The sequence below is a fragment of the Nannobrachium achirus genome (assembly GCF_963921795.1).
Source record: "Nannobrachium achirus genome assembly, chromosome: 8".
Classification (NCBI taxonomy): Eukaryota; Metazoa; Chordata; class Actinopteri; order Myctophiformes; family Myctophidae; genus Nannobrachium; species Nannobrachium achirus.
The window spans coordinates 47,941,635-47,963,731 of NC_137817.1; the positions used below are offsets into that span (position 1 = coordinate 47,941,635).

Consider the following 22,097-nt stretch of genomic DNA (forward strand, 5'->3'; position numbering starts at 1 on the left):
CATAAAGAGACTTCATTTACTCCAAAAGAGACATTGTACAGTATACATGGCCTGTATAAGGTACACAAATACACTCGGCTGGGCGCAGCCATGTTTCTCTTCTGGGCTCACACTGTCATGTGACTAGATGACGTAATCGTTGCCGGCAAGTGATAATCCAAAAAAACAAAAACAACCCCCTTCCGGCCCTTCAAAATAATAGCGGCGGCCTACGGAGGAAACGGCGCGGCACCAAGGCACCAAGCAAACTTCAGATTAAAAGGCAGTAATTGTGTTAAAAGGTTTACCCACCTGAGGGCACTAAAAGAAGCAACACAAGCTTGGGCTGAAACACACTTGGTAGACAGCCCACACGGAAGGCTTTGAGCCGCATGTGTGTACTGATTTACAAGATTTGTTGATAAAATCTGTAGGAGTTATATAAAAATTCGGCCTCCTGGTGGCGCTATAAAAGGCAGATGTGAAAAATGCAGGGAAAAGGTTTTTCCTTGACCTTTCCTTGAAATAGTGTAGATACAATATTTTACACTGATCGGTGGAGTTATACGTAGGTAAAAACACAAATCGGCCTGTTATATTTGTGCCACCATGATTTGAACATTTTGAAGTGGCATTTCTTCCTCGGCCAAGTGGGAATGTGCGTGCACAATTTCACCAAAATTGCATGCTGTGTGCATGATTTGAGGCATTTTGTTCAAAATGGACCAATCCTGCAAACTTTGGAAGCCAATCTTAGCCAATCAGGAGGATGGAATATGGAACATTGGACAGATCCATGTTGATCACATGACTATTAGAGATACTGTCTACAAATCTGCGTGATTTTTGGACAAAATCCGTACGAGTACTGTAAAAAAATTGTGTTTTGCAAATATCAACCTCATGGTGACGCTAGAACAAACCCATGTGAAAAATGTGGGACAGAGGTTCTGTATTGGCATCCAGGGAGTGACCGGGTCAACGGTGCCAGAGATTAGCTGGTAACAGACGGACGACACACAGATACACACGGATGGACGGACACACGGACGGATGGACAGGGGGCAAAACGTAGAGAAAAAAAACAATGAGAGACAGTGAGGGACAATCAGCAGACCGTTATAAAGGATATAGGTTGAGGAGTTTCTGGGCGAAGGTCTGGGACGGGACCACCCAGCTGTGCATCATCAGCGTCATATGGACCAGCTGGGAGCCTCTGGTGCTGGTCAGCTTGCCCTCTGAGTCTGAAACCAACACAACACAACCACTTAAAGCAGGGGTCTTCAACGTTTTCAGGCCAAGGACCCCTTAGTTGAGAGAGAGATGAAGCAGGGACCCCCACAACCTTATCATAGATTCCATAGTTTCATCCTTTGACAGCACAATCGTCAGTGTATTTTGGATTCATGTCAATGTGTGTTTCAGATATTTATCCATTTGGATCGGCCAATACTTAATAAACTTGACCTTTCACTCTGTACTCTGCTCCTTTTCCCCTCTACACCAAACCTCTTTGCCGAAAATAGCCGATCTACAAGCTCACAACGCCTCGCAGCGCGAGGCGTTGTGAGCTTGTAGATCTGCTATTTTTGGCAAAAGTTCTCCGAATATGGACGTTAGGGTTCAAGTGGTTAATTTAAGAAAGGAGAAAAAGGTTTCTATCACACAAAAATGTGGATGACCCCCTGTAGTAACTCTGAGGACCCCCTAGGGGTCCCAGACCCCCTGTTGAAGACCCCTGACTTAAAGGTTTACTGACAGGACGTTAAGAGCATACCTTCTACAAGTGGCTAGTTAAAAGGTAGTGGTAAGTGATTTCAATCAATCAGCCTTCCTCCAATCATGATCAAGTGGGGGAGGGCTTTGGAGCGTGTAAGGCCCGCCCCCACTCGACCATGATTGGAGGAAGGCCCCACTCTATCCTGATTGGAGGAAAACCTGTCTCCTCCACTTGAAACTGAAACTGCATATTTCTCCTCGCAGGGGATAAATATGGACCAAACACCCGCTAGTAACTAGTACTATCAGAACATATTACTTGCGCCAGCAGAGCGTGCAAGTAGTGTGTGTTGGCTGCGTATGTAATATGTCGGTGTTTGCCTGTGTTTAAGCCCGTAGCCCAATCAGGGACCAGCATTTCTGTCAACGTCATCATTAACAGCCAATGAGGGACCAGCATTCCTGGTGATGTCAGTGGTGAGCGCACCTCATGGCGCACTCTGCTGGCGCACAAGTAGGAGCTATGAAAGACAGTCACGTTTGTTGGAAGCGACAGTACAACCCAGTGAATGAAATAATTCCAAAAGAGACTAACGGACCAAAAGAATTGAGACAGCGCTGTATGAGTTCATCCAGGCTGGCAGCGCCGGGGCTGGGGGGCGCCGGGCTGGGGGACTGCAAGGCTCGGTTTATGTCCTGGGGGCTCGGACACGTGTTCCTCCTCCTCGACACCGGCTTCTTGCTCTTGACCCGAACAGGGCTCTCCGCGTGGGGTTTCCTGAGAGAGAGGGAGAGAGAGAGAGAGAGAGAGAGAGGGTGGTGAGGACCGTAGAGAGTAAGCAGGGGCATTATTCAGGGGATGTCAATTGCCACCCCCTAGTGTTAATTTTTGCTGATTAATCTGATTTACCGGTAATCGTTTTCAAACATGTTCTCTTTTTGCCCCCCAAACCATCCACAAAATTTGCTAAGTGGGGCTAATGTGCCAACTTATTTTTTTCTTTTTCTCTTTCTGAAATTACGCCTATGATGATATTGAACGTTTTTGATGCTACTTTATATGTTGATGAATTGAATACCAAGGACTCTAACGGAAACTAGACCGCAAGGACTTTTTTGGTGTGTTCCTTTTAGGTAGGGTGTTTTGACAATACTAATTCTTTTTGGTTTTGACTGTAGTTGTGCTGTTCTTTTGTCTACTAGAATATTCAATCAATCAACCAATCAATCAACCAATCAATCAATCAATCAATCAATCAATCAACCAATCAATCAATCAATCAGAGTAATAAATCAGAGTAATAAATAGAGAAAGTGATCAACAGAGAGGAGAGAGAGACAGAGACAGACAGAGAGGGGCAGGGGGAGAAAGAGTCAGACTAACTAGGCAACAGTGCAACACTGTGGTGAGTGTATTCAGGTTGTTACTGCATGAAGCACTCCTTGCATCTGATCAAACCTAACTGTGTCACAGTCACAGTTCTCTGAATAGAACCATCCCTACGTCAGGCTGAGACCAACAACACAGCTTGCTATCTGCACAACAATCACATTTAGCATCAACAGTGTCATGCCTTTACATTACATGCTGAAATAATTTGCAATTAAATTAATTTATCTGGTTGTTTTTATTTAATCAAGAAAGTAAAAAATAAAGGAATAGAAAAGAATATATAAATAAGGGGAACGAGACCTCTTCCAAGCACATGCTGGGATGGTATTAAAATACGACTGGTATTAAAATCGTTTGGGATTACACTTTGCATTGGGGAGCTGGCTTCATGATCAAAAGCACAAGAGGCCATGACGAAATCATAATTAAGAGAAACACCAGTGGCTAACATAGGTGAATGTTATGATGTGTTGATGTGTGTTATTTAACATGTAACCAGGAAGTGTGACTTCAGAGAACAGAGCTCACAACAAGTTCCCTGAATGACCAGATCTACATCCCCTTATCTAGGCCTCGCTTCAACCACACTCACGCACATACACATACACACACACACACACACACACACACACACACACACACACACACACACACACACACACACACACACACACACACACACACTCTTTATCCAGAGCGACTTTATAGTAAGCAGTGGGGGAAAGTAACTAATTAATTAAGTAAAATTTTTAGGTATTTGTACTTCACGTGAGTATTTCTGATTTCCATTACTTTTTACTTCGACTCCACTACATCTCGGTTCCAAATATCGTACTTTTACTCCACTACAATTATTTATAAAACTTAAAGGAGCTATAGTCAACTTTTTCATTGTAGGTGTACATCCTAGTCTACAGACTAGGATGTAAACAAAGTACGGGCCCTGTAAATGTAAACAAAGGGCCAAAATGATTATTTTATCATTATTTTACGCTTTTTGTGGTCATTTTTTAATTGAAACACATATATGAAGCTTATTTTTTTATAAAATATTTTCGAAACATTATTTATATTTTAGCATCCGTTTTTCAAGAAAAAGTTGACTATAGCTCCTTTAAGTTACTACTATGCAGATATAAATTATAATATTATAAAACATACATAACCCACTTATGTATGTTCTGATCTACAAGCCCACAACGCGTCGCATCGCTATTTTCAAACAATTTGTACTTCTACTTTTGGTACTTATATTTCGATACCAATATACTTTTGTACTTTTACACAAGTACATTTTGAATTATGGACTTTTACTTTTAACAGAGTATTTCTACATTGCAATATTGATACTTTTTTAGTACAACATTTGAGTATTATTTCCACCACTGATAGTAAGCAAGGTAAACACATGGAATGAGAGACAGACAGTGCAGTGCCAGAGACAGAGACAGTTGCCCAGTACAAACACTGCCTTTTACAGTTAGCCACTGGAGGATTGATTTTGGGGTTTGTATTGCAAATCACAATTTGATGACATCACACCATTGTACTTTACAATACAAACCCCAAAATCAATCCTCCAGTTCTAGGCAACACAGAAGAGGGGGAACTTTTTTTTGAGCGGGCTAACCGCTCCTATAGACCGCTTTTTTACCAAAACTATGATGTCACAAATGATGATGACATGAGTTCGCTAGACCAATGAAACACTTCGATTCTGTTGATCTGTCCATGATGTCATAGTCACAGAGGCACCCGATTGGTTCACCCTGATTTAGAACGCGTTTAGGCCGCGTAAATTACGTCATAAAAAATTATTGAGCGGTGCTAACCTTCAATTTCAAAATTGTATTAGATGAATATCACTTATAAGCGATAAAATAACCACACTTTTAGACAGACTGTGGAAAATCTTACAGGTTATAAATGATAGGCAACTAATACAAGTTTTAAATACAAATAAACAGCTTTTGAAAAAAAAAAAATTATGCTGTCACTAATGATGATAACATGAGTTAACAAGACCAATGAAACACTTCGATTCTGTTCATTTGTCCATGATTTCATAGGCACAGAGGCACCTGATTGGTTCACTCTGATTTAGAACGCGTCTAGGCCGCAGAAAATACGTTATAAAAAAGTGATGTCATAGACACGGAGGCACCTGATTGGTTCACCCTTTAGGCCATTGAATTTGTTGACGAACAGATCATCTTCTGGCCTCTGTCGTTCTGCACCATCTTGAAGAAGGATCTTTTTTCTAGAACATCCTGACTCAAGGTCTGTGGTTCTGGAATCTCCTTGACAAGGGTCTGTGGTTCTTTTGTATTCTTGCCCAGGGTCTGTGTTTCCGGAGCCTACTGGTCCATGCTCTTCGGGCACTTACAGAAGGTCTTCTTGAAAGATTCAGTCAAGTCAGTGGTCTTGAACATAGCTGACAGCTGTTCTACTTGGCCCTCGCCCTCTGAGTAGTCTTTGGCGGTCCAGACCAAGGTTTTGGCTGATGATGATCTCATGGGTTTGAGCTCCATGGCCTGGTAGATGGTGTGGTTGGCACACACCTTCAGCATCTGCTCACGCCTCATCAGGATGTGGTAGAAGTGTTTGACAGGGTGAAAGAGAATTCTGATTTTTCTCTTCTATTCACTCTTTGACTGCCACCAGGCTGTTAATGGCCAGGCTGTTTGTCTGACCTCCTGTCTGTTCTCCCTCTGTCTCCCCCTTGCTTTATAACTCACAAGAAGCTCTATTTGGCTCTATCTGTTTTCAGACAGCGACATTTAGGAGTTTCTCCTGCAAATGGAGTTTCTGGTGACACATAAATGTGCACGATAAATTGTTATTAGCCTTTGGTCTGGTCAAGGATACTAACAAACCTGGCTGGTATGTTGCGCATAATATACTCCTGATGGTGTAACCGACATAATCTGTTTCCAAGAGGCAACCCAGCACTTCTTCACGTTGGCCGTCAGTCAAAGTTAGAGGGAAAAGTCTGACCAACCACATATCCTGGACCTTTCTGGCACAAATCGACCACCACCCAGGATTCAAGACAGCGACCACACTACATCACCCTCGCAGACTATGGTTGCTGTTTCGAATCCTGGGTTTTGTTCAATATGAGCCGGTGTAAAGGTCAGGACACACGAAAACCTTATATAGTCTGAGCAGACCTCTAGACTGACATCATACACAACAAAAAGAATATTGCCATGCATGCCTATCAACACTGATTCGCGCAGGCGCCCTTGCAGGAATTAGTTTGCACCGCTCACTTCGCACAGGTGCGATTTTTTTATTTCCACATAACTCCTCTAAGGTATATTAATGACATAGTTCAATATTAAACATGGGTGGTCTTCCCCTTTAAGTAGTTTTCCCCCTTTGTTCTGCATAGTACTGTGTTCTATCTGTCTGTCATTCAATCTTATATGAGTTTGAAAAAAAAAAGGATCTAAATGTAAATAAGCCATGTGCTTTCCTGAGCGAATCCTTTTAGTTGAAAAAGTGAACTCTACTGTCATGAAACTGTACCTTTTCCTATGCAAACTTCTAATAAATTCTTCAATCAATCAATCAAGCCCATCGAACTGGTTCTAAATTGCCTGGCTCCAGCCCATAGACCCGCCCACTCTCTGAGCGGACTGGTTTTGGTCTGGTGTTGTCATATGACGCTTAACTTGATATGGTATCTTGGCGTACCAGCCAATGAAATCAATGCAAGACGGAGGAGGGGGTGGGTCTAACTTTTGAAAATCAACAGAAACAGTGGAGAGGGGGAGCTCAGCCAAAGCTCTTAATTGCTCCCTTTGAACTTCAAAGGGGGGTTGTGCACACCTCGTTAGCATCAAAGACAACGACCTGTTTGATGCCTGTCATAGAGGGGAGGGGGAGGGGGGAATGTTTTTGTGTACACACAAGTCAAACACAACCCCTCCCACCAGATCTCTTGTGATTGGGAATTTCAAATTTCAAATCCCCTCCCCTTTGAAATCTCTTGTCAATGGGACAATGTCAGACTCAAGCTCAGCGCAGAGTCTGAAATCAGGCTAGGTTCTAAAGCCAGACTGCCTCTGTGTAGAGATGGGATGTATGGCTCTTTAAAGTGAGCCGGATCTCTGGGATCCGTTCCTTTCAAAGAGCCGTTCAAAAGACTAGCTCATTCTAGTTACTAGTTACTTTGTAGATTTTGATTATTATTTCAAATCACTTCAACCCTACAGTATATACATTTATTTTGGACATATATACCGGTAGGTACATACCTGTCATTTGAAAATAGCAGATCTACAAGCTCACAATGCGTAGCAACTATTTTCAAATGATTTTTCTACATTTTATTCATTTGAAAACCTGTGAAACAGGACATTGACCTCTAAGGACCTTCCAGGGAGGGTGTTTTTGTGCGTCTTGCCGCATCACCCTTTCTTGTTTTTTTATTTTCTTTTGCTAGTTGTTTTTATCGCTCTGACATTTGGACACTGCACTATTAGGTTGTGTTAGTAGTTTTTTTTTTTGTATTTCTGCTTGTGTTTGACATGATGTAGAGATACTTGTTGCACTAACTAGCATTGACTGTTATGGTCTCTTTGATGTGGGCACTGTATTATTTTTGATAGTCGTGCTTTAGGACACTTTATGTATATATTATTCGTTCCCTTTCCTGTTGTACCTTGCTCTTACTGTACTTACTGTACTCTGTTCTTGTTTTTTTCTTTTTATCTTTTTCATACTTCTCTGTAACTTTGTAAATAATCTTATACTGCTGTGCTGCCTCTGGGCAACTAATTGGAGAGACAGCCGCTGGCCGCCGCGTCCACGTCCATGGACGCGACCGTGGACGCGTCCATGGACGCGGCCGCGAAAAAAACGTCCGTGGACGCGAGGCCGCGTCCACGGACGCAAACGGCCGGCCGTCCCGGCCGTGGACGCGACCGTGGACGCGGCCGTGGACGCAGACGGCCGGGGACGCGGCCGTGGACGCGGCCGTGGACGAGGCCGCGGCCGTGGACGCAAACGGCCGGCCGTGGACGCAAACGGCCGGCCGTGGACGGGTCCATGGACGAGGTCGCGAAAAAAAGGCAGCGAAAAAGAAAAAAAAAGGTGTCTATTGTATGTATTTTTTGATGGAGAATTCAAATATGACCTTCTTTTTTGCATAGGACAACTCTAACCTGCATCAATTGGTATTTTATAATTGCCAATTGTACCCTATCCATCTAAAAAACAAATTGGATGTCTATTGTATGTATTTTTTGATGGAGAATTCAAATATTACCTTCTTTTTGGGATAGGACAACTCTAACCTGCATCAATTGGTATTTTATAATTGCCAATTGTACCCTATCCATCTCAAAAACAAATTGGATGTCTATTGTATGTATTTTTTGATGGGGAATTCAAATGTTACCTTCTTTTTTAGATATGACAACTCTGACCTGCATCAATTGGTGCATCAACCTACTTACTATCTATCTATCTATCTATCTATCTATCTATCTATCTATCTATCTATCTATCTATCTATCCATCTATCCATCTATCTATCCATCTATTTATTTATACTTCACCTTTAGTCCAGAAGAGAGTTCAGCCTCAGGAACTTGCACACATGGAACTGTGTCATGACTGTGTCATGGAGCTAAAACAGAGCCATGTTAAATACTCACAAAGACTCTGATGGACCAATCAGGGTGGTGGTGGGGGGAGGGATCAACAATAGACAGAAACTGGATAATGCTTTGTTAACTGTCCCACCTAAGTCCCTGCTAGTCTGAACAAACATCACCTTCCCTCTCATAACACTACTACTACTACATTTATATAAAGCTGCTCTTGCATTTGAATTCAAGTCTGACACAAGTTAAGGTTAACTTAGGTAGTATTTCATTTTGCTGGCTTTTAGGGTCTGTGTGAGTGTGTAGGCTCACAAATTATTATAATTGTCATTAAGTGACTCTGAGATCTATCCATCCATCCATCCATCCATCCATCCATCCATCCATCCATCCATCCATTTATACTTACTTTTTACATTTTCTATAAATATTTATTTCTATATAAAACTCAGTTGTGTGGAGTTATTGTGTGCCTTTTCTTGTTGCTAAAGAGTCCATTTGTTCACTAGACATTAAGTCAAGGTTACTATTTTGAGTTGAAGCTAAGTGTTTTATTGCTTTGTGGTTTAACATGATTTAAAAGGCAAATTCATTGTTATGGTTACTTTAGAAGACTGCTTTTGCATTCATGAGTTAAGAGAGCCAAGCTAATTCAAAGAGTTAGGTTAAAGGAACACAAAACATGACCTAACTCACAGCTGCCATTGGACAGACAGTTACAACATACTCTTATCTTTCACAGAACAGACAATTATCATTTATTTGATCTATTTGAGACTATGTAGCTGCTCTAGGGGAAATAGAGCATTATATCAGCCTATTCAATTGATAATGACCAATGGGTGCCAGTTTCTAAGTAGTTAAAGCATATTAACATAACAATATATGTGGCCTAGACATGGACATTGCCCAATCAACTCGTAATCTACAGAAATGTCCACCACATCACACAGTATAAAACCTAGTAGGCTTAGTGGATTACCTATGTTAAATCATGTCAGGTTAGTTTGGTTCAAGATTCAAGTATAATAATTTATGAGACAAAAATGTAAACAGCACAAATGTACAATCACATCTAGGCTAGAATGATAACATAAAGTCCTGACTACTCCTTGTTATTGTGGTCCTAAATACTACAATGATTAGTTTGGATGCATTGCTTCTATCATGTCCAATTAAAAATAAATACATTACATACATACAGAAATCTGCCTTCTCCTGTATTGTATTAGTGACATTCATTATAAATAGTAAAATAACAGGACAGAGCAAAAAAGGCCTCTGTTGTGTCTTTATCTGATCACATGCAATCAGACACTCACACTGCACAGCAATACTTTATTACAGGCTCAAGGCCCACAGGGTAGGAAGACCATACATTACAAAGATAATAATTAAAAAAACAACAACAGAGTACATTCACCAAGCCCCAACAGAGCTAAAAAGGCACTCATGCCAGTGGCCTCTAACGGTAGACATGTACCTGACAGAGTTTTCCCCACATTGGTTACAGATATAAGGTTTCTCTCCGGTGTGAATTTGTTGGTGTATTTTGATATGTTCCAGTCTAGGAAAGCTCTTTCCACACTGGTCACAGCAATAAGGTTTCTTTCCAGTGTGATTTTTCTGGTGTGCTTTGAGATGATGAATATCACTGAACCTTTTCTCACACTGGACACAGCAGTATATGGCTTCTCACCAGTGTGGATTTGCAGGTGTCTTTTCAGAGCCGTCTTCAGAGTGAACCTTTTCCCACATTGGTGACAGCAGTAAGGTCTCTCTCAAGTGTGAATCTTCTTGTGTTGTACGAGGCTAGATTTTACAGTGAAACGTTTGCCACAGTGTTCACAGCAGTAAGGCTTTTCTTCGGTGTGAAATCTCTGGTGTACTTTCAGAGCAGCCGTTAAACTGAACTTTTCCCCACATTGGACACAGCTGTACGGTTTCTCTCCTGTGTGAATTCGTTCATGTATTTTGAGATAAGACAATCGAGTAAAGCTTTTCCCACACTGGTCACAGCAATAGGGCTTCTCTCTAGTGTGAATTCTCTGGTGTTCTTTTAAAATCCCCTTTTGAACAAATCTTTTCCCACACTGGTCACAACAATAAGGTTTCTCTCCAGTATGTGAACGCTTATGATCTTTTAATTGTCCAGACGAGCAAAATACTTCCCACATTGTTCACAGCTGAATGGCTTCACTCCGGTATGAATTCTCTGGTCTACTTTGAGATAATAAATTGAGCTGAAGGCTTTTTCCACATTGGTCACAACAGTACTGTCTTGGTTTAACTGAGGACAGCACAGGACAGGGAGAGAAAACACACACCTGATAAGAGCCAGATTCACACATTGATCAGCATTTAAGTAACATCATCATTATTATTGTTGAGTCTGAAAAGAACAATACAATGTGATAGATCTTTACACATCTGACCCATAACATTATTAGCAATTCACATGGTTACTATAATAGGTGAGTCTTCTAGCTTTTAAAAAAAATATATGTCATTAATTCTTTCTCTTACTAAGTGGAACATCCCACTTCTTAATTGTATATTATTTGGAAAGGGTTGAGTAGCAAAATGTTTGCCATAAATTCAATGCTGAGTTGCATTTGTTTTCCTACATTTCCCCTTCAATGTATTATTACAATGTATTTACTATTTCTTACTTAGGTCTACTTAACTTTGTATTTTTACATTATTATATTGATCAACATTAACACATAGTGTGTGTTAGGTTAGGTTAGTTGCAGAGGCCTTTTTTGCAGAGGCCTTTTTTGCTCTGTCCTGTTATTTTACTATTTATAATGAATGTCACTAATACAATACAGGAGAAGGCAGATTTCTGTATATGTAATGTATTTATTTTTAATTGGACATGATAGAAGCAATGCATCCAAACTAATCATTGTAGTATTTAGGACCACAATAACAAGGAGTAGTCAGGACTTTATGTTATCATTCTAGCCTAGATGTGATTGTACATTTGTGCACATTTTTGGCTCATAAATTATTATACTTGAACCTTGAACCAAACTAACCTGACATGATTTAACATAGGTAATCCACTAAGCCTACTAGGTTTTATACTGTGTGATGTGGTGGACATTTCTGTAGATTACGAGTTGATTGGGCAATATCCATGTCTAGGCCACATATATTGTTATGTTAATATGCTTTAACTACTTAGAAACTGGCACCCATTGGTCATTATCAATTGAATAGGCTGATATAATGCTCTATTTCCCCTAGAGCAGCTACATAGTCTCAAATAGATCAAATAAATGATAATTGTCTGTTCTGTGAAAGATAAGAGTATGTTGTAACTGTCTGTCCAATGGCAGCTGTGAGTTAGGTCATGTTTTGTGTTCCTTTAACCTAACTCTTTGAATTAGCTTGGCTCTCTTAACTCATGAATGCAAAAGCAGTCTTCTAAAGTAACCATAACAATGAATTTGCCTTTTAAATCATGTTAAACCACAAAGCAATAAAACACTTAGCTTCAACTCAAAATAGTAACCTTGACTTAATGTCTAGTGAACAAATGGACTCTTTAGCAACAAGAAAGGGCACACAATAACTCCACACAACTGAGTTTTATATAGAAATAAATATTTATAGAAAATGTAAACAGTAAGTATAAATAAATAGATGGATGGATGGATGGATGGATGGCTAGATCTCAGAGTCACTTAATGACAATTATAATAATTTGTGAGCCTACACACTCACACAGACCCTAAAAGCCAGCAAAATGAAATACTACCTAAGTTAACCTTAACTTGTGTCAGACTTGAATTCAAATGCAAGAGCAGCTTTATATAAATGTAGTAGTAGTAGTGTTATGAGAGGGAAGGTGATGTTTGTTCAGACTAGCAGGGACTTAGGTGGGACAGTTAACAAAGCATTATCCAGTTTCTGTCTATTGTTGATCCCTCCCCCCACCACCACCCTGATTGGTCCATCAGAGTCATTGTGAGTATTTAACATAGCTCTGTTTTAGCTCCATGACACAGTCATGACACAGTTCCATGTGTGCAAGTTCCTGAGGCTGAACTCTCTTCTGGACTAAAGGTGAAGTATAGATAGATAGATAGATAGATAGATAGATAGATAGATAGATAGATAGATAGATAGATAGATAGATAGATAGATAGATAGATAGATAGATAGACAGACAGACAGATAGATAGATAGATAGATAGTAAGTAGGTTGATGCACCAATTGATTTAGGTTAGAGTTGTCATATCTAAAAAAGAAGGTAACATTTGAATTCCCCATCAAAAAATACATACAATAGACATCCAATTTGTTTTTGAGATGGATAGGGTACAATTGGCAATTATAAAATACCAATTGATGCAGGTTAGAGTTGTCCTATCCCAAAAAGAAATTAATATTTGAATTCTCCATCAAAAAATACATACAATAGACATCCAATTTGTTTTTTAGATGGATGGGGTACAATTGGCAATTATAAAATACCAATTGATGCAGGTTAGAGTTGTCCTATGCAAAAAAGAAGGTCATATTTGAAATCTCCATCAAAAAATACATACAATAGCCACCTTTTTTTTCTTTTTCGCTGCCTTTTTTTCGCGGCCTCGTCCATGGACCCGTCCACGGCCGGCCGTTTGCGTCCACGGCCGGCCGTTTGCGTCCACGGCCGCGGCCTCGTCCACGGCCGCGTCCACGGCCGCGTCCCCGGCCGTCTGCGTCCACGGCCGCGTCCACGGCCGGGACGGCCGGCCGTTTGCGTCCGTGGACGCGGCCTCGCGTCCACGGACGTTTTTTTCGCGGCCGCGTCCATGGACGCGTCCACGGCCGCGTCCATGGACGTGGACGCGGCGGCCAACGGCTCTTGCTGACTAATTGTCCCCTTGGGATAATAAAGGTATCTATCTATCTATCTACATTCAGCATAATGAGTACTTTCTACTATTGGTACTTTAAGTGCATTTTTATACCAATACTTTTGTACTTTTACTCAAGTGCATTTTAATTCCAAACTTCTACTTGTGGTATAGTATTTCTACATTGCAGTATTGTTACTTTTACATAAGTAAAAAAATGTTTGTACTTTTTTCCACAACTGTTCATTTAGAAAGGAACGGCTCCCTACTGCGAACCGGATCCCATCGTTCATTTCAAAGAGCCGTTCAAAAGACTCGATTCGTTCACGAACATCCCATCTCTACCTCTGTGCCTCCTCACTCCTCCTCCTGTCCTGTCCTCTCTCCTGTCCTCCTCCTTGGTCTCGCCTCATTACACTGGAGTACTGAACCACTTACACAAGAATCGCTAATCGTCACAACACACGGGTACGTTGGCACGCTGTGTCAATGTGGGCAGGGGTGGTAAGGAAGGACACGGGGAGGTCACGGTCTCTGCCACCTGGTATGGGTTTACAGATTATGGCCGTCAACTGTTCTATCCAGGTTCAATCAGGGACTAATGTATCACCAAGCTGGGAGCCTGGTGACAGAAATGAACAACCAAGTAGGAACGTAATTGACTGTATAGCTGGGCCCTCAGGACCACAGCTAAGGTCCAATTGAGTAGAAAACCAACAGTTCGCAACGATCGACACGGCGACTCGCTTGCTGCCGCTCACTCGGCGGTGTCTCGCATGGCTCAAGGTCGCCTGAGACGACGTGCCTCCGTCGCATTTGTTGGGAAAGTAATGTCGGAGTCGGTGTCTATGTTTTCTAGGTCTTGCATTCAGCCAATGAGAACGCAGGGAGGGCGGCGCTTGCCCGAATGTCGCTACGATTCACTATTATGCTTCTCAAATAGGCTCTATGCACAGCAGCCATATTGCAAAGAGTTTGGGCCCCTGCCTTACTTCGTTCACAGGTGTTACCAATGACACTAATGAAGGATCTGTTCCATTTAGAGTAGCGCAGCCAGTAATTTCAAGGACCATCATAACTCATTATAATTGAGAATGTACATATGGAAAACCAGTAAGGACACTTTCAAACCCACTGGTATAGCAGAGACTAGAGCGTTTCCAGTGAGCCAACATGCACAATATCAGCACCCTGACTCTGTTTGACCAGAATGGAACAGAGCCTTAATCAGTAGCATTGGTTACACCTGTGAATACCTTTGTAAGGAAGGCCCCAAGATGCCATCTCCCTCCTTTTGTTGGCTAGCTACTTACTTCTGAGGTATGAGTGGTTTTGGTCCTTCACACCAAAGAAAGAATTCTCCATCTCATCCATTCGTTTTTAGATTTCATTCATACAAACATAGAAACACTCCAGAACCATGTCAGCCTGCCCTGCCCTCACTACTCTTCTCACAAAGACCCTTCTGTGCCAGGGACCTGCACACAGAACACATTGAAATGCATACTTCATATTTTCTCAAATTCAAAGCCTGTGCACTAAAGAGGTCTGGCACAAATATACAGTAGTCCTTCCTCTAAAACATCAAAATGTGTAATTGTATAAAGCAGTCATTACATTACATTATGGTCCTATAGTAGGCTACCTAAAGTACCTACAGTATAGCACATACCTGTACAGTACTGTGCAATGGACATGGACATGGACATGCTTTTATACTATAGCACATAACACTGGACAGCAGGCAACATGCTGATGTAGCCTAACGAGTTTTGGGTAACGGTAATTTTCATCCTGTATACAACCATCTTATATAATTTGGTCCACGGGCCTCCAGTTGAATATCACTGCTCTAAACAGTGATATATAGGCCTAAGTGTTGTTGGGGGGGTATAAAAAAGGCATATAAAAGGCAATATGGATACCTTACTTAATCCCATTCAAAAATCTTGTTCTTTACATGTTCTCATTCAAAAGCAGATTGCTCAACACGTCTGTGAGCATGCTGACATCACTGATAGTAAACAGTGTAGCCTCCATTGGTAACAGCCGCATGCTGAAACAATGCCCGGCATCACTGACTGACATCACGGAACACCATATATGGGCATAAACAGGTGAAACAATCACTGATAGTGTCACCGCCATTGGTAACAGCCGCATGTTGAAACAATGCCCACATGTCTGTCTGACATGATGAAACAAGTGACCAAATTTGGAGATGACTAACATCACTGACTGACATCACTACAGTGCCCAAATTTGGAGATGACGTCACATACTAGCCTGGACACAGAACACCATATGGGCATAAAAGAGAGCCAGACAGACAGAGATAAGAGATTCATATAATGTATGGGCATGAAAGGGACACAGACAGACAGACAGACAGACAGACAGACAGACAGACAGACAGACAGACAGACAGACATCAATGGTGACTTTTCTGCCCAACAGGCACCGGTCTGGGTTTTCCAACATTACTTCTGAGACTCCTCAGGGACATTCAATACCTCATATACTGTGCACTCATATACTGTGCACAGCCCCGGGCCCCAGGACTATATACAGTAATTTTAGATAAACTACATTATTAGGTTATTAATATTCTGATAGTTTGTTTATGTGGTACAGTACAGATACCTGGACTTTCCTGCCCCAAACATGATGACCAGCAGTAACTGTAACTCCCATTCAGAATGACTTAATTTGTCTTTTTCTTTTTATGTCTAAAGAAATTAGATTTGATGAAGATAAGAGTGAACATTATCTTAACACAAGTGTTAGGCTTTTTTGTCTCCTTTGCCTTATTCGGATTTGCCTTTTTCAGAGATTGGGGTAGGTGTAAAGAATAGCCAAAAAAGAAAAAAGAAAAAAAAAAGAAGACCCTAAAGATAAGAAAAAACATGGTTGCGTTTAGTTCTAACTCAGGTGGGGGTATCACAGAATCTGAGGGCCTCTGCTGCTAGACTATTATTAGGGCTCTATTATGATCCAGGTCTTATGCCTTATGCCTTAACTTCTTTGCCTTTTTTTTACTATTTTGAAGAAAAAAAATTAAATACTTCAAATGCTGATCTAGATCTGCACGTTGTGAGCTTGCAGATCAGCTATTTGAAATATTTAAAAAAATATGTCTATATAGTAAAAAAAAGGCAAAGAAGTTAAGGCATAAGGCATAAGACCTGGATCATAATAGAGTGTGGTATCAAGTACTGAAAATAGCCAACCTCCAAGCTCACAATGCATCGCGCTGCGACGCGTCGTGAGCTTGGAGATCTGCTATTTTCAATATTTTCACCAAAAGAAAAGTTTTAGAAAAGTCAGCTCCTGCCTCTCTAAAATTCTCTGCACATCCCTGGGTCAAACCTATACCAGGTGACTAACCATGACTTGGAGGGGTTCCCTCTCATCAACCCTTGCCCTCTTGATCGAAGTGGGTCAGTTCTCGAATCTCGATCCCCTCCTATTTGTGCTAAAGCAGGTATCGCACAGGAATCATCTCTTCTTTTGTAGCTACCAATGTGCGTTTAGAGACTGGAGGTCAGTGACTCCCACGCATGCAAATCCAACTGCGTGGAATCGATTTGCATTCGTCATTTTCTTAGAGAGAGACACCAAGCGTGACTAAATATAGGACAATACGCTCTCTATAACTATTAATAACATTCCAGACTGTGTGTGTGTGTGTGTGTGTGTGTGTGTGTGTGTGTGTGTGTGTGTGTGTGTGTGTGTGTGTGTGTGTACGAGAGAGAGAGAGAGAGAGAGAGAGAGAGAGAGAGAGAGAGAGAGAGAGAGAGAGAGAGAGAGAGAGATGGTGATGACATTGAACAATGAGGAAAAGCCATCAGATGATCAGACATGACATTGAACAATGGGGAAAAGCCATCAGACATGACATTGAACAATGAGGAAAAGCCATCAGACTTGGTCATATGTAATAAAGGTCGTGTTTCAGAAACAGCCCACACACCTCCTTTCTTCGTTCCCCTCTTCCTTCATCCTTGCTCTATTCAGTCCATTCACAAAAAGTCTTCTTTTTTTTCATTGGATGCATACATTCCTGGCCAGAAGTCCAGTGCAGTGCCCCTGCACTCTCTCTCTCTCTCTCTACACACCCACGTGCATGTGAGCACGCAGCCATGCACACACACACACACACACACACACACACACACACACACACACACACACACACACACACACACACACACACACACTGGTGGGGAATATGCAAATTCCTCTTTCTTTCTGTCCTTAATTGATTAATTGAAGCCAGGGGCCTTTGAAGGTCTTGCTTGTTTGCTGCTGCTCACTCACTCTCTCTCTCTCTCTCTCTCTCTCTCTCTCTCTCTCTCTCTCTCTCTCTCTCTCTCTCTCTCTCTCTCTCTTACACACACACACACACACACACACACACACACACACACACACACACACACACACACACACACACACACACACACACACACACACACAGCCTAGTCTCTTGTTCCTCTTCCACATCGTGGGACAAATAAATGGGTTCAAATGAACCATTCATCCATTTATTTTCGTCCAGCAGACTGTACAGACTGTATAGGAAATGTTCAAACCCTGACGAAGACGTTTTAGAGTTTGAAACCTTGAGTGTCTAAATGTCTTTATCAGGGTTTGATACATCTATACACACTCACACAGGCTCGGTGGACGTTGTTACAGCATGAAGAGTGTGTTCCTATCAGTGAATAGTATTCAACACATCGCTTCTTTCTTACATTTGCAGTCATTGCTCTGTCGGGTGGAAACCAAAACTGTTTCAGGATTCAAATTCAAAAACAGCAAAAGCTGCTTGCAGATCTATTATTAGCCCGCGGACCCCCATTCGAAATGATACACCAGGGACCCCCATAAGAGAAGATTTGTATGGCTCTATAGCAGTGATTCCCAACCATTTTAATTTCAAGGACCCCCAGTTTGACATGCATTAGGCTACAGACCCCCATTTAGTGGCATTTCTATCTCTGAGACTATCTCATTTGTATTGTAGAATCAATGTTAATTTAACTCTGAGTGTGTACAAATGGAAGCAAATTGGGGTCCATTTGTGCACTCTCTGAGTGCACAAATTAGGGTCCATTTGGTTCCTAACTATCATTTATCTGGGGACCCCCCGGAACCCACTATAGCGCATTTTCCACAGGCCCAACACCACACCACTCCACACCACACCGCCCACTTGTGTCAGGTTTTCCACTACAAGGAACTGGGTAGAGTGGTGTGAAAGTGGTACTAAACGGGGTACTAAAAAGTATCCAGTCTAGAGCAGGTCTGAGCTAGGCCACACAGGGCCAAACACTTCATAATGACTGATCATTCACTGACTTTTCATTTAGACCACCAGGATATAGTTGTAATACATGATAATAGATTCTATTGTGTTATAACCACTATTATAATCTATTATAGTGTATTATAATTATCATAGTAATACATTAATACTTTATAGTTTATTATAATTACAGTTATAATCCATTATAGTGTATTATAATTTAGGATAGTTGTAATACAAATTTATATTGTATTATAATCACAGTTAAAAGGGTCAATTTGTTTCTTACCGATAGGGGTACTTTTGTGTAATGGAAAATGTGGATATTTTTATGTGGTGCGGTGTGGTGTGGTGTGGTGTAGTGTGGTGTGGTGCTAAAGCTGCAGTCGAAAACTGGCTTTTGAGAACCAATGAAGTAGGGTGTTCATTTACGAAAAGTGTTTGTGGATTGGCTGTTTTTGAAAATATTTGGAATTTATCAATATCACTTCAGTTAAACCACTTTTACTTAAAGGGGAAACCACCCATTTTCAATAATGAACTATGTCATTTATATACCTTTGAGTTGTTATGTGGAAATAAGAAAAAAGTCCCCCCCCCCCCTTCTGTGTTGGCTAGAACTGGGGCAAAGTACACCATGTTGATGTCCCCCCTGAATAGGGATGCTGGGGTTTAAGTGGTTAAACGCCAAGTATAGAAGTTATTTTTGATCCGTCCTGAATGGAAACAGATATTTTCTCTGGTAAGTTTTCCTCGCGAAACATACTGTATCTTAGGGGGAAAGATTTACATATTTGACATAAATGTACTGTAAAGTAATAATGTAATTCAGGGGTGCCGTGGATGAAAAGGTTATTTACAGGGGTGCCCTGAGGGCTGAGGCCTGAGCCAAAGATGTTCATAAACAGAACCGCTGGTGTATATGATGCGAGGTCGATATGTACATTCATACAGTGTCATATAAACGTCATGTATCCATTTAGGGTACACACACAGTCCACACCACCTGCAGTCCACCTTAAATGTGGATGCCTGTGTGTACATCACATCTCTAAGCTCTGACAACCTTAACAGTGACACCCACAGCTCTGCTCTCTTTCCAGGTAATCAGATAAGAGAGAGCTGTGGTCACAAACTACAACAGATGGAGAGAGAGAGAGAGAGAGAGAGAGAGAGAGAGAGAGAGAGAGAGAGAGAGAGAGAAAGAGATGACAGTGCAGACTGCTATGCAAAGTTTGGTTTAGCAATAGTCTAGTAACTCTAGTTATTTGCCACACATCTGATCTGACCTGTATGTAGGCTACTGTTGTAGTTATTCCCCAAACGAACTTCATTCGATAAATTGAGTACAAACTATCTAAGGACCCCAATGGAAACAATTAAGCCATAGTGCTTTCTTGGGTTTAAAATCCTCTTAGCACTAGCAAGACATGAACTTAATATATTTATATATCATATACTATATCTTCCTGTACTTGTTTGTGCCAACTGTTAATAAAGTATTCAATCAATCAAACATATGTATATGTGTTAATAGCCAGGCTACATAGAACATTACGACTTTAAATGTCAAAGTTTGGGCCTCAAAACCTTGAAGTAACCCGGGGGATACTAGACTTTTGAGGCTTCAGGCTGGGGCCGCGACTCTCTCCACCACATTCACACCCCTTCAGACCTCCTCCCACAGGGATACTCAGTCCCACCTGGGTTGCCAGTGTAGCGGCGGGGCTTCCGCGTGAAAGTCCAATATCTTCACCATTAGATCAAAGAGACATCTTTTTGGTCTGATATTAGACTTTTGAGGCTTCAGGCTGGAGACTCTCTCTGCCACAGGTCTTAATGTCTCAATTTCTCAAATGAAAACATAAATAAATAAATGTGTGGCGACTTCACGGTGTGTATACGTCATGAATGATTTTCCAACACAATTGACACAGGCATGTACATGAGGGCATGCTTGTGTGCAGTAGACACAACCCGTGGAGAACATGGCATTATTTTGACGTTCATTATTCTGACAGCTGACATGCAGGCAAGGCAACAACAAAAATCATAGCACTGATTGCGTGTGTGTGTGTGTGTGTGTGTGTGTGTGTGTGTGTGTGTGTGTGTGTGTGTGTGTGTGTGTGTGAACTGTATCTTAAAGTGTCAAACAGTTCATAACCGTCACTGTGTGATGTTATGCGAGATCTTTTAGGTACAAGTACGTCAGGCTGTGTGGAAAATAGAAAAAACACCCACTCTTTCTCAAGAAACTTGACAAAAAGCCACAAAGGTTCACACAGTAGGCCACACACACACACACACACACACACACACACACACACACACACACACACACACACACACACACACACACACACACACACACACACACACATGCACTGACTGTACCCTGAAACCCTGAAAACAGTCAAACAGACACATGTCACCCAGCTGAGTTCACATATCCATAATATAGCCATACTGTATTGACATCTAGACCTATACTGCACACAGTATGAAACGGAGCTGCTACCTTTAAATGCATTTTGAGAAACTATTTGTTCCAAAAGCTTTATACCCCGTTTATAAAATGTGAAATAGCTCTTTACACAATGCTGTACCCCCTCCAACTGTATTATGTTCCCCATTTTCAACTGTTTTTATTTTATTTGTGACACTTGCTTTGGGCAATGTAAACGTGTTTTCTCATGCCAATAAAGCTCCTTTGAAATTGAATTGAATTGTATTCTGCCTGCGTGCAACTATCTGCGCCCCCCCTCCAGTCCCAACACATCCATTCATTCATTCATGTCACGGTATGGTACGGTACCTCTTGGCTTTGTTCATACTAGCTGCCGAGCTCTTGCTCTTCTCGTCGGATCTCCTCCTACGCTGCAGGGCATCCTCCGCCGGGGCATCCATCTGAACTTCTCCTCCGCCGGTGCATCACAGGCTCACCAGCCCCACCATCACCATCACCATCACCATCATCTTAGCTGCTCCACTCCAACTCCTCCAGCTCCGGGCCCCTCCTCCTGCTCCCGGCGGCGTGAGGTGAGCACTGAGCGGCGTTCTGGATGGATGGATGGAGACCGGAGAGGAGAGGAGTGGTCGAGTGGAGAGGGGTTGATGATCGATGTTCTGCCTACACTCCTAGGCTAGCCTGTTAGACCTGGTGTAACGCTCCTGTCACTGCATGTCAGCCCGCACTCTGATATGAAACTCTGTCACTTTT

At 41.7% G+C, this 22,097-nt stretch overlaps 1 protein-coding gene across 1 annotated transcript in view; it reads right to left on the reverse strand.

Moving 5' to 3' along the window:
• Positions 1–21,763, reverse strand: part of rasgrp4 (RAS guanyl releasing protein 4) — a gene marked incomplete at its 3' end in the record, with an annotated part of 47,878 nt that extends 26,115 nt beyond the window's left edge. Inside the window, exons 1-3 of the mRNA XM_080731945.1 lie at positions 21,693–21,763; positions 2,298–2,476; positions 1,105–1,223 (exon numbers count right to left, since the gene is read on the reverse strand). Coding sequence (XP_080588071.1) covers positions 1,105–1,223; positions 2,298–2,476; positions 21,693–21,709 — 315 coding nt within the window. The 5' untranslated portion in view covers positions 21,710–21,763. The remainder of the gene's footprint in view (positions 1–1,104; positions 1,224–2,297; positions 2,477–21,692) is intronic.
• Between the last annotated feature and the right edge of the window lie 334 nt (positions 21,764–22,097).